This window comes from Canis lupus, chromosome 18, assembly GCF_003254725.2.
Source record: "Canis lupus dingo isolate Sandy chromosome 18, ASM325472v2, whole genome shotgun sequence".
NCBI lineage: Eukaryota > Metazoa > Chordata > Mammalia > Carnivora > Canidae > Canis > Canis lupus.
Genome location: NC_064260.1, coordinates 25,373,405 through 25,385,674, shown reverse-complemented (window position 1 = coordinate 25,385,674; position 12,270 = coordinate 25,373,405). Strand labels below are relative to the sequence as shown.

The window sequence follows — 12,270 nt, the reverse complement described above, 5'->3', positions numbered from 1 at the left end:
CTCGCTGTGACCTCCCTCCCGGAGTGGGGGTGTGTGCGGGGAGCCCCCTGTGCCCTGGGCCTGAGCACACCGGCCCCCTGCCCAGTGTGGGGCTCCAGGGAGTGGGCACGTCCTCAGGCTGGGCTGGCTGCTGGCCGCCTGTGAGGAGCAAGGCCTTGCTGGGGTCCTGGGGGGTCCCCGACCCAAGGACGCCGTGAATCCAGCACAGCCTGGGTCCTGAGGGTGAGGCTCTGCCTCCCAGGTGTGTGGGAGCCGCGGGGCTGGGCTGGGGGGGCACAGAGCTCTCCCCTGTGCGCTGACGGCAGAAGCGACAACCACACCCGGCGACTAAGCCCGTGGACAGGAAGCCTGAGAGGAGGGACCTGTCGCCCCACTGTGGCCCGGCCCCGCAGGATGCAGCGGCTGCCCAGGGCCCCGCCAAGGGTCTCCAGGCCACTGGGGGTCGTGGGGTTTGGGTGTGAGCTGAGGCCAGAGCCTGGGCCACACATGGGGTGTGGGCGTGGTGTGTGGGTCCGTCCTCGGCTCCTTGCCCCGGGCAGCAGGCGCTTGGCTAAGGCAGTGGTGTGGGAGGCCCCAGAGGGGGTGGGTGCTGGGCCCGGTCTACAGGCAGCCTGCAGAAGGTGCGGGAGTGGGGGGGCCGCAGGCGGGTGTCCGGGTGGGACCCTGTCAGGCGCCTTGCCTGGGATGTCCAGGCTGCCAGGTCCACAGTGGGGCAGCCCCGGCCCGGCTCCCTCCCTCAGCAGCCTCCAGGCCTGGTTCTGTGCTCCCTCCGTACCTGTACCCGGAGGAGGGACCTGGCAAGGCCCACCCCCCTGTGTCAACCTCCCTGGTGCAGGGCCCTGGGCTGCCGGCTGCCTGGGATCCCGGGCCAATTCCGGGAGCCCAGCAGTGCGCCTCCTGCCTGGTGGGGAGGAGGAGGGACATGCTCTGGGCGCTGCCAGGCTGGTCTGGGTGTGTGGGGGCGGCTGCCTGGGGTGGCTCCTCCCTCCCTGGACAGCAGATCTGAGGAGCGGCCCATGGCTCTGGCCACCTCAGCCGCCGTCCCACCTAGCCCTGGTGTCCGGCCTCCACTTGTCCGCTCTCTACCCCGACTGTGGCGCCTCACGACCGGTGCCTGAGCCTCCCGCAATGACGGGCTCTCCGCCCGCCGTCCTGCCAGGGCTTCTTCCGACCTGAACCCGGGGACACAGCAGGTAAAGCTGGAAACCCCATAGGAGGCTCCGGCAGGCAGGACGACGGTGGGCACCCCACTCCGCGGCTGGGGTGAGGGGCGCCGGGAGGCAGGTCTCAGCCTTCTCACCTGTGACGCGAGCAGACTGGCTGGCGGGGCAGGCCCGGCAGCCACCTGTACAGTCAGTCCCCGCTGCCCACAGCCAGCAGGAGGGGGTTTGAGACCAGTGTGTCACCCTGGGAAGAGGAACAACGGCCAGTCTATCCTCCAGTAACTGGGCACAGGGCGCTGGCCCCACCCGCCAGCCAGACCCCGACCCAGGTGGGCCCCGGAAGGCCGCTTGGAGCTGCAGACCCAGCCGGCCCGGGCCGGAGGGTGCACACGGCGGTCTGCCCAAGTCCTTCCTTCCTGTCTCGAGATGCACGTGGGCCCCGAGGGGACATCCGGCAGCCCTGCCCACCACGAGCGGGGTTGTGTCACACGCACCAGTCGGAGCTTGGAGAGAGCCCGGCCCTAACACTCTAGAGGATGGGGCAGAACATTCCAGATCAAGCAGGCAGTGTGTGCTGCCTGCGTCCTCCACCCCTGCTGTCCCACACTGTCCCTCTGCTCCTGCCTGGACGGCAGGGACCCCCTGGACCCGGAGACAGGAAAGGAAGAATTGCGAGTCTGCTTGTCGGGGGTGGAGGAGTGTGAGGCAGAGAGCTGGGCACGCCTGTGCTTGTACCCCAGCGCCCACGGGGCCTTGAAGGTCCCGGGGCACAGGCTGCGAGCTCCAAGAGGGGGAGCTGGAAGCTAAGGGACCCACCCGGAGCGGAGCCAGGGCGCCAGGGGGTCGGGGCTGATGGAGGCTTGAGGACACAGGCGACCACCCGCACACACGTCACGTTCGGGACGAGACCCAGGCAGGCCCCGGGGGGCTCCCGCAGCACCGCGCATCCGCTTCCAGGCAGTTTGGTCGGCTCCAAGCTCGGCCGCGGTGCCAGGAAACCCCGAGAACCCGCCAGCGCACAGATCCCACAACGTGTCCCTCGGCGGGGCCTTGGGCGCCTGCAACCCCGGCCCAGCTGCGAGGGGACGGCCACTGCGCTGCCACAGGGGGGGGGGGGGGCTCCTGGGAGCCCCTGGGCCTCGCCCTCACCCCAGGAGCTGTGTAGTCCACTCCACGCTACTAGCCTGTGTAGCATGGACGACCTGGGGCGGCGGCAGCCCTGGGGCCAGCGGGGGTCCACCCGGCCCTCCCTGACCTCCCCCCACACCGGGCACCAGGGCCAGGTCCTCTCCCCGGGGCCCGGTGCTGGGTCCATCAGGACACCTTCGGGCTCGGTGTGCGGCCACAACACCAGGACCACAGCGAGGTTTCACAGGACACCTGCAGGGTGGGGGGATGAGGGGGGAGGTGGGCAGGAAGCAGCTGGGGGCGCCCTGGGGGTGCTGCACAGTGAACTGGGAAACGCGAGGCTGGACTGGGGTGTGGAGCCCACTGGCCCCCAGGCTGCGGTGAGAGCTCTCAGCGGCCCAGGACTGCGGGCAGCAGAGGACCTGCAGCCTTGGCTCTCGGGCGGGGCCGTGTCCTGGCTCCCGAGCTGAGCCGACCGACCCCTGAGAAGGGGGCGCAGGCCGGAAGCAGAAGGGGAAAGTCCCCACTTCCTCCTTCACCACCACACGACATCCACAGAGCAGGTGGGGGGACGGGGAGGGAAGGCAGGGGTGCGTGACCTCGCTGGCCTGTGCCCGCGGGGCTGCCACATGGACCCTTGACACAAGCCGGACGCCCCTTCCGCCTGCTGGGTCCTGACCTGCGCATGCACAATGCCGCACCCCCTCCCCACCACGGACTCCAGGGCAGGAAGGGGAACGGATTCCGGACAGGAGGCCTGCGACCCCTGGGATGCGGCCTGGGGGCCTGGGGCTCTCTGTGTGGGGCCTGAGGGGCCTGCTGTGCGCAGTGGGGGCCCTGCAGCACCTGGAGTCTGGATGGGGGCGAGGGGGGAGCCTCACAGGCCACGAGAGGTCCTGGGGCCACCCTGAGCCCTGGATGAGGAGGTGGGGCAGCGGGGACAGCACCTGACTTGAGAGCCTGGGACAGGGAACCCCCAGAGACCTCAGCCCTTGACCCGCCAGCACCCGCCCAGCCCTGCCCAGCACCTGTGTAGCCTGACACCAATCTTTGGTTCCGCTTTCCGCCCTCCTGGACCCAGCCAATTCCCAACTCCCTGAGCACCAAAATAAGAATTTTCAGAGAAAAGGAAACCACTGGGGAAGGTGGGGCCCAGAGCTGCCTCCCGCGTCCGCCCCCCACGAGCTGCATCGCCCACCATGAGCGACAACCCTCTCCCATCCGGGGGGGCACAGCCCCTGCAGGTGGAGCAGAGCCCATCGGGGGGTCTGAGCCGACCAGGGGGAGCACAGCCCCCCCCCACAGTGACAGCCTAACCAGTGGGAAGCCAGGACCCCCAACCCCAGGTCACTCCAATGGACTTCTCCTTTATTACAGCCCCTCCCTCACCCCCCCAATCTATGAAAGATCTTTGTTCCTCTGTTTTGGGATTTTTGTACAGTTGTGCCATCGTTTGCCTTTCTAGAATTGTAATTTTCTACTCGTCCCGATTAAACCCATTTGGCAAAAAAATAAAATAAAAAATAAAAAATAAACCCATTTGGCAGTCAAATAACCGGCAGCTTTAACCTTAGTTTAACCCAGTTCCAACGTGCGGGGGGAGGACGGGCCACACGCACTAAGCAGCGTCAGACCCCGCAGGGCGTCAGCATCGCCTCCATTCCCAGCCCTTCTGCCCAAGGGTCAGCGGGTCGCACGGGCCAGGGTTCATTTTTACCAACTGTCCCTGGAACCTCGTCACCAGCCGGGGCCACACCTGTGCTCTGACCACGTGGGCCCCCCCCGGAGCCCTCCGTGGCCTCTTGGTTGTACTGATTCGCGAGAGCGGCCCACGGAGTCGGGAGACGTTCTCCTTCCCACGTCCCTAGCGGCTCATGCAAGGACGCGGGTCAGGAGGAGACAGATGGAAGAGATGCCAGGGCGGGGGTGGGGAGACGTCCACGGCCGTTCCAGGCACAGCACTGTCCCCACGTCGGCCGAGGTCCCCAAGCCAGGGGTTCAGAACCTCGCCCTTAGGGTTCCCGGTGCGGGGGGTGGCCCGTTCGCGGGTGGGGCATCGCCGCGGGCACGGGCCCCGGCCTGAGGGGCAGGCACAGTCACGTTCTCGCAGCTCTTGGGAGGATGGTCACAGCGGGCAAAACCGTCCCTGAGCTGTGGTGCCGGGAGCAGGGTCCTGCTGGGAGGCGACCCTCTCGTGCTGCCTACAAAGCCCTTCGAGGTGATGCTTTTGCAAACCGGAGGACGGAGCTGAGGCCTCCCGCAGGCCAGGGCGGCCCACAGGCAGGTGCTGGCTGCGGAGCGCGGGGCGGAGGGGCTCCACCCCTGAGTGTTTCCTCGAGGCCACGCGCTCCGGGGCCGCCAGGTGCCCGGGCCCCAGGGTGGGTGGCGGGGTGAGGCCGCGGATGAGCCTCGGAGGCATCGCAGCACCTCCCAAGGGCGCTCTGGAGGGAACAGTTTCTTCCGGCCACGGGGGCAGCGGTCCCGGGATGAAGACGGACAGGCGTCCACCCCGAGACGCCCGGGGCGGCCCAGAGTAGGGGCGGGGAAGGGAGGACGGACACGCTCCTCCGCAGCAAGGGATCCGTCAGGTGCCGCGGATCCGGGAAGGTGGGGCTGCCCTGCCCACCCGGCCGGGGTCTCACCCCACTGGCCTCTTGGGGCTGGGATCGCCTCCTTCACCGACTGGACGGCTGATGGGCCAGTGTGCCCCCCTCCACCCAGGGTACCCCGAGTCTCCCCCGTGCATCTGCGAGTTAGGACACCGGATGCGGGGCAGGAACGCGGGACTGGGGAACCGCAGCCGGGGCCCCAGTGCTCGGGATCTGCCTTGGGGCAGCCACAGTGTCCCCGATACGGAGGCCACGACACGAGGAGGTGATGATGTGACCCCACTCGGGGCAAGGGTACATCCCAACTCGAGAGCAGGGACACGGAGTTTATACCGCTGGACGTAGAGGCTGTGCTCCCGGCAGCAGGTGTCCCGCCACCTTCCCTGCCACGGGGTCCCTGGGAGCTAGGAACAGCCTGAATCTACTGCCGCTCTTCCCCACACGAGCCATCGGTCAGGGCGCAGACTTCTGGGGAGCAGGGACCCCTCCCACGCCGCCCTCCTGTGTCCCCGCAGCCAGAGGCTAGATGCAGGCCAGGCCCCGACGAGCCCACCCGGCACACGCGCCGGAGCAGGTGCAGGCCGGCGACGGGCCGAGGGTGGGCAGCGGGGCCGCGGGCGTCTCCAAGGGCCCCCCAGCGAGAGCGCAGCAGGTCACAGGCACGTGCTTTATTGACACCAGCGCTAGAGGGACCTGAAGGTGACAGTGCGACGGGAGGGGCCCCGAGGCCTCCGGCGCCGACTACAACCCTCCGTAATGTTTTACCATCTCGGAAACTGTTTCGAAAATCACCAGGGAGCCGGTTGAGACAAGAATGACGAAGGTGACGGTCAGGAGGAGGCCCAGGACCAGCGCCCAGATGTTGAGGCACCTGGCGGTGGAGGCGAAGCTCTGCGCCCCGGTCAGGTCGCCCGCCATCTTCCGGTCCCTGGTCTGGGGACGACACGCGGACATGGGGTGAGGGGCGGGTCCTCCCAGACCAGGGACTCAGGGGCGCCCTGGCAGGCCCTGCCCTTCACCCCCACCCGGGACCCCGTCCCCCTCCCTGGAGCCTGAGCAGGTCGGGGCCCCGGGGCCTGTCCCTCCTGGGGCCTCCACGTCCTTCCTCGGCCCTCGGCCCCCCTGGACACCCCGGGGTCGCCCCTGCCCGGCTCTGGGCCCCTCCCTGGCCTCAGTTTCCCCTGAAGTCCCTTCTTCTTCCTGGGGGGGCTTTGGGGCCACACGGACAGCCCAGGGATGTGGTTTCTAGTATCGGTCAGTAGGGGAACCCGTGGGACCCTGGGCGTAGGGCTGCTGCAGCCTCCCTGCAGGTACAGGCGCCCCCATCCCTGCCCCGCACCCCGGGGACTCCCCCTCCCACCCCCACCCACCTTCACGGAGTAAGAGAAGGCCATGAAGCCCAGGCAACACCAGTTCATGAAGACGGTGTTGAACAGGGACCAGACGACGTGGTCGGGCACGACTGTGTCACCGCAGATGTTGATCACGGTGGTAATCGCGGGAGCCGCGCTCTGGGGGGCCCCCGACCCGAGGACCACCACCTCGTGCTCTTCCTTGAGCATCTCGTAGGTGGGGGGGCCGGCGGCGCGGGCGCCAGGGAGCAAGGGCCGAGGGGCGCGGCTCATGGTGGCAGGTGCAGCTCACAGGATGCAGACGCGGGAGGCAGTTCGGGGCTCCACCTTCCCCAGTGGTTTCCTTTCCCCAAAGTTTCTGTTTCCTGGCTTTTCTGAAAGTGGTGAACTGGCCAGGTACCAGGAGGGTGGCCCCAGAGCCCGGTGTCAGGTTACAGGGGGCTGGGCGGGGCAGGCTGAGGACAGGTGGTCCTGGCTCTCTCCCTGCTCAGGGGTGTGCAGGGGGTCCCCGGGCCTGTTCCCCTGCCTCCCACTCCCCGCACCCTTGACCTGCCCCCGCTGGTCTCGGCTTATTACTAAAAAGGGTGGAGACGGGCCGCCTGCGGGTGCTCCCTGATCCCAAGGAGCCTCCGCTGGAGCTTCCAGCAAACTTTGGAAAACTTGTAAAATAGGAAACTTGGGAATCACACACCACAGGCGTAGCCTCCTGGGCACAAGGTGTCAGGTTGTCAGGTGCGTGTTGGAGGCCGAGGGACAGGTGGAAGGGGGTCGGGCAGGGGGAGCGCAGGGAGAGAGAGAGCGGGCCCTGGGGGGAACCCTGGCCAAGAGCATGCTGGGAGCCAGAGCACCCAGGAAATCAGCGGGCGGCCCCAGGTCACCCGGTCGGCAGGCAGGGGGCAGGGTGACTGCAGGCGCCGGCCTGTGACCTGGGTGTCTCTGAGGACGTAGGGACTTGCCTTCCAAGGAGGGGACAGGAGCCAGTGGGGGTGCTGGAGGCTGCTGAGGGAGGGAGCCGGGCCGGGGCTGCCCCACTGTGGACCCCGCAGCCTGGACACCCCAGGCAGGTGCCCGACAGGGTCCCACCCTGACACCGGCCTGCGGCCACGCATTCCCGCAGCCTTTGCAGGCTGCCGTGTAGACCTGGCCCAGCACCCACCCCCTCTGGGACCTCCCACACCACTGCCTGGGCGAAGCGCCCCCTGCCCGGGGAGAGGAGCCGAGGACAGCCCCACACCCCACGCCCCAAGCCCCCCGCCCACGCCCCACGTGTGACCCAGGCTCTGGCCCCAGCTCACACCCAAGCCCCATGACCCCCAACGGCCGGGAGACCCTTGGCGGGGCCCTGGGCAGCCACTGCATCCTGCGGGCCGGGCCGCGGTGGGGGGACGGGTCCCTCCTCTCAGGCTTCCTGTCCACGGGCTTAGTCACGGGGTGTGATTTTCGCTTCTGCTGTGAGAGCACAGGGGAGAGCTCTGTGTCCCCCAGCCCAGCCCCCCGGCTTCCACACACCTGGGAGGCGGAGCCTCACCCTTGGGACCCAGGCTGTGCTGGACTCGCAGCGTCCTTGGGTCGGGGATCCCCCAGGTCCCAGGCCAGGCCTTGCTCCTCGCAAGCGGCCAGCAGCCATCCCAGCCCGAGGACGTGCCCGCCTCCCGGAGCCCCACACCGGGCAGGGGGCTGGTGTGCTCAGGCCCAGGGCGCCGGGGGCTCCCTGCCCCCCGCCCCCCACCCCGGGAGGGAGGTCACAGCGAGTCACACACATGGCACTTTATTGAAGTCGGCTGCATACAGGCCAGTCTGTGCACCCGGAGCAGAGGGCTGGGCGCTCGGGCGCAGCCGGCGGGCGAGGAGGGGCCCAGGGCGTCCTGCGGGGGCTCCTAGTGGTAGCGGCCGCTCTCCTGCATGGCCTGTAACAGGGCCCCGTAGGCCGCGGCATAGGCCATGCCCAGAAGGACAATGGATATGATGGTCAGGAGGAGGCCCAGGACCAGCGCCCAGATGTTGAGGCACCTGGCGGTGGAGGCGAAGCTCTGCGCCCCGGTCAGGTCGCCCACCATCTTCCGGTCCCTGGCCTGGGGACGACACGCAGACAGTGGGGTGAGGGGCAAGTCCTCCCAGACCAGGGACTCAGGGTCGCCCTGGCGGGCCCTGCCCTTCACCCCCACCTGGGACCCCGTCCCCCTCCCTGGAGCCTGAGCAGGTCGGGGCCCCGGGGCCTGTCCCTTCTGGGGCCTCCATGTCCTTCCTCGGCCCTCGGCCCCCTCTGAACACCCCGGGGTCGCCCCTGCCCAGCTCTGGGCCTCTCCCTGGCCACTCGCCCCGTCAGGCTGAGCAGCGTTCAGGGCAGTGGCTTCCTCTGGCCCAGACTCGGGCTCCAAATCCGACGTGAGGAGGCTCTAGCGGGGAGGAGAGCTTCTGGGGATGGTGGGCACAGGGGGACCCTGCCCTCCACTGGCACCACGTGCGGCCTCCCTGCGCCTCCCTGGGGTTGGTCACACGGGCCGCACATCCCCCACGCGCACGTGGGTTCTCCCCAGTGCCCTCTGGGTGGGGGTCCCCGAGGTTGGCACCCTGGGCGGAGGCCCCGGCCCGCACCCACCCACCTTCACGGAGTAGACGAAGGCCACGAAGCCCAGGCAGAACCAGTTCAGGAAGATGGTGTTGAACAGGGACCAGACGACGTGGTCGGGCACGACCGTCTCCACCGGGACGTTGATCACCGTGGTCGTCGCAGGAGCCGTGCTCAGGGGGGCCCCCCGCACGTCCACCTTGTTCTGCATCATCTCTCGAGGGGAGGCACAGGCGTGCCCGGGGAAGAAGAGTGCAGGTGGCTGTGTGGCCCAGAGCTGGTGTGGCCGGGAGCTGGGCAGGCTGGGGGTAGGTTGGGCTTCCCCGAGGCTCAGGTTTCCTGGTGCTGTGCAGGCTCCGTGGGCGGGGGCTAGGCCGGGCTGCTTGGCCTAACTGTCACTCACTGTCGTCTGCGTGACTCATATCTTATTGGCCTTGATCTATTGTCCCGTCAACGGCCTCACACAAGGTGCTGCTGCACCCACTGGCAGCGGGGGGCCCTGGGCCTCCGGCGCATTCCTGCCGTGCATTTGCGGGCCTGGCGCTTAGGTGCAGGACGTGCGTGTGGCACCTGACGTGGGTGCCCTCCGGGTCCGCCGTCGCCGCCCGGGGCCTGTGCCCAGCGCCTGGTGGTCGCAGGTCCCCGTGCGCCCCTTGGGGCTGCCCTCCGCGGGGCTGCCGCGTGTCTGCGCATCTGGGATTCTCCCTGGGCTCGTGTGCTGCAGCCGCATCTCAGGCGTCTTAGTGTCTGTGGCTGCTTTGTTCCTCCCTGGGGCCCCGGAGACCCTTTCGTGTGGACGCAGGGCCTGTGTCCTGCAGCGGTGACATGCTGGCGCGCGGCCGTCCTGGGCACCTCGCAGCAGCTCTGTGTCCCCTGTGGGCGTCTTCCCTCTGGGCTGCGCCCTCTGTCACCACGGCCGGCCCTCGGTCCTGGGGTTGCAGGGAGGTGACCTGGCCCCGCAGGGCCTCCCGCAGCGCTCAGCTATTGCCCACGTCCTGGGGTGCCCCGAGCACCCAGGCCCGCTGTGGGGGTGAGTGTGTCCCCCGGGATCAGGTGCCAGCTACCAGGACCGCGGCCTGCCCGCCACACCACTCCCCACGCCCCACTGGCCCCAGCGGCTGGTGGCCTTGGGCTCCCCTGAGGCCGCGGAGGACAGCCTGCTCCAGGCAGACGTCCCAGCACCGGGTCCCTGCCAGCCGGGAGCGCCAGGCCCTGTCCTGTCCCTGGTCCCCCACGGGGCGCGGGGCGGGATCCCGGGAGCTCAGGACTCTGGGGCCCTCGCCGGGTCTCCCACAGACGCTCGTGTCCCCTTGATCCACTGCAGCGACGTCCTCCTCAGCGCCAGATCTTCCACGTCCGCGTAGATGCGGCCTGTCCTCTTACGGACGGCCTGTTGGGAAGAAGCCTCGCGGCTTCCTGGGCCCCGAGCCCCTTCCCTCAGCCCCGCGGCCTTGGACCCGGCTCTTTGGGGTCCTTTCCCGTTGTCCAGGCCACGTCGGACTCTTAATGGTGCCTGGCGGCTGCTCCCTCCAGAGCATGGGCCGTCTTCCCTCGGGTGCCTCAGCGGTTTCTGGTGGAAACTCGGTCCGCAGGACATGCGGCAGCAATCCCGGCTCTGGTTTCCGGTTCCCGGATTCGTGCTTGCCTCTCGCTCTAACATGAGTGCCTGGCTTGGGTAGTTTTTCTCCCCCGTGACCCCCGCCCCTGAGCCCGCTCAGGTGGGGTCGGGCAGGAGCTCACCTGGGCAGCGCCCTCCGTGGCACTAAGGTAGCCGCCCCTCACCTGCACAGGGAAAGGGAAAGGGGCTCAAGTCCTTGCCAAGGAATGTGTTTTGCTTAACATTTACTAGCATTTATTTTATTTAAAGGTGATATGGTTTAATTTTTTAATGAGATAAAATTTGCATAACAGAACTCGTCATTTTACCAATGGAAAATGTGCAGCGTTTGTGACTTTTCATGTGTCTTGGTGTCGTAGGTGTCACAGTCCTATTGCTCTGAACGTTTCCTTTTGGGCAAAAGAAACAGGTACCCACAAGGCAGAAACCACATTTCCTCGCCCCTACTTCCTTGAGCTGCCTGTCTGTTCCGCTTCCCTTCTGTCGGGCATTTCTCATAAATGGACGAGCTCAATGAATCCGAACTCCTTCCTTTTTATGGCGGATAAATGTTGTACTGTACGATTGTAACGTACTGTCCTTATTCAATATTGATTAATTGATGGACATTTCAGTATTTCCCATTTTTGGCTCTTATGAGTAATGCTGTTGGGAAGAGTTGAGTGCAGGTTTACACGGACACGTTTTTGGTGCTCTGAGGAATGACTGGGTCATGTCACAACTTAATGTGCGTTTTTTTAAGATTTTATTTGCTTATTCATGAGAGGCAGAGCGTGAGAGAGAGGCAGAGACACAGGCGTGGGGGAAGCAGGCCCCATGCAGGGAGCCCGACATGGGACTCGATCCCGGGACCCTGGGGTCACGCCCTGGGCTGAAGATCGCGCTAAACCGCTGAGCCCCCCGGGCTGCCTGTGTGATTTTTTTAAAGATTATTTATTCATTTTAGAGAGAATGAGCAGACAGCAGGGAAGGGGCGGGAGGGGGAGAATCTTGAGCAGGTTCCCTGCTGAACGCGGAGCCTGACCGGGGGCTCCATCCCAGGACCCTGAGATCATGACCTGGGGTGACACCAAGAGTCGGCTGCTTACCCGACCGAGCCCCCAGGCTCAGTCCTTTTTGAGGATCTTTCAAGCTATTTCCACCCACATTGCGTGACAGTCTCTGTTTCTCCATATTCTCACCAACACTTATTTTTACGTTACACCAGGCAAGCGCCGGTCCGTTATCTGTCGGTGGCGGTCGCTGTGGTCTGCGTGGGTTTCCTCGGGCGATGCTCTCCCTGTGCCTCCTCACATCCTCATCGCTTATCCCGGTTTGGCCGCAGGAAGTCTGGGCAAGTCTCTGTCCCTCTGTCCTTTCACTCGTGCAGCTGCTTGTGTTCCTGTGGGACTGAGCTCTGAACTCCTGGCCCTTGTGGGATCCGTGAGCCGCGAGCGTGCGTTGCTCTTCCGCGTTCTCACTGTCCTGAGCGTGGTCTTCGAGGTGCAAACATTTTAACTTGTCAAAGTGCAATTCGTCCGTTCTCTTATTGCTCATGTTATGTTTAAGAACAGCATTGCCTAAGCCAAGGTCACAAGTATTTACACTGATGTTTCTTTTTTATTTATTTATTTATTTATTTATTTATTTATTTATTTATTTATTTATGATAGTCACAGAGAGAGAGAGAGAGAGAGAGAGAGAGAGGCAGAGACACAGGCAGAGGGAGAAGCAGGCTCCATGCACCGGGAGCCCGACGTGGGATTCGATCCCGGGTCTCCAGGATCGCGCCCTGGGCCAAAGGCAGGCGCCAAACCGCTGCGCCACTCAGGGATCCCTACACTGATGTTTC

At 66.1% G+C, this 12,270-nt stretch overlaps 2 protein-coding genes across 2 annotated transcripts; both read right to left on the bottom strand.

Annotated features, from left to right (window-relative positions):
• Positions 1-5,553: 5,553 nt before the first annotated feature.
• Positions 5,554-6,643, bottom strand: LOC112663749 (interferon-induced transmembrane protein 1-like). The gene is made up of 2 exons (XM_025452809.3): positions 6,271-6,643; positions 5,554-5,833 (listed from the first exon to the last, which is right to left on the bottom strand). Exons 1-2 carry the CDS (start codon positions 6,523-6,525, stop codon positions 5,642-5,644), a joined length of 447 nt encoding a protein of 148 aa, XP_025308594.3. The 5' UTR covers positions 6,526-6,643; the 3' UTR covers positions 5,554-5,641.
• Positions 6,644-8,004: 1,361 nt separating this feature from the next.
• On the bottom strand, positions 8,005-9,194 carry LOC112663750 (interferon-induced transmembrane protein 1-like). The gene is made up of 2 exons (XM_025452810.3): positions 8,856-9,194; positions 8,005-8,324 (listed from the first exon to the last, which is right to left on the bottom strand). Exons 1-2 carry the CDS (start codon positions 9,033-9,035, stop codon positions 8,130-8,132), a joined length of 375 nt encoding a protein of 124 aa, XP_025308595.1. The 5' UTR covers positions 9,036-9,194; the 3' UTR covers positions 8,005-8,129.
• Between the last annotated feature and the right edge of the window lie 3,076 nt (positions 9,195-12,270).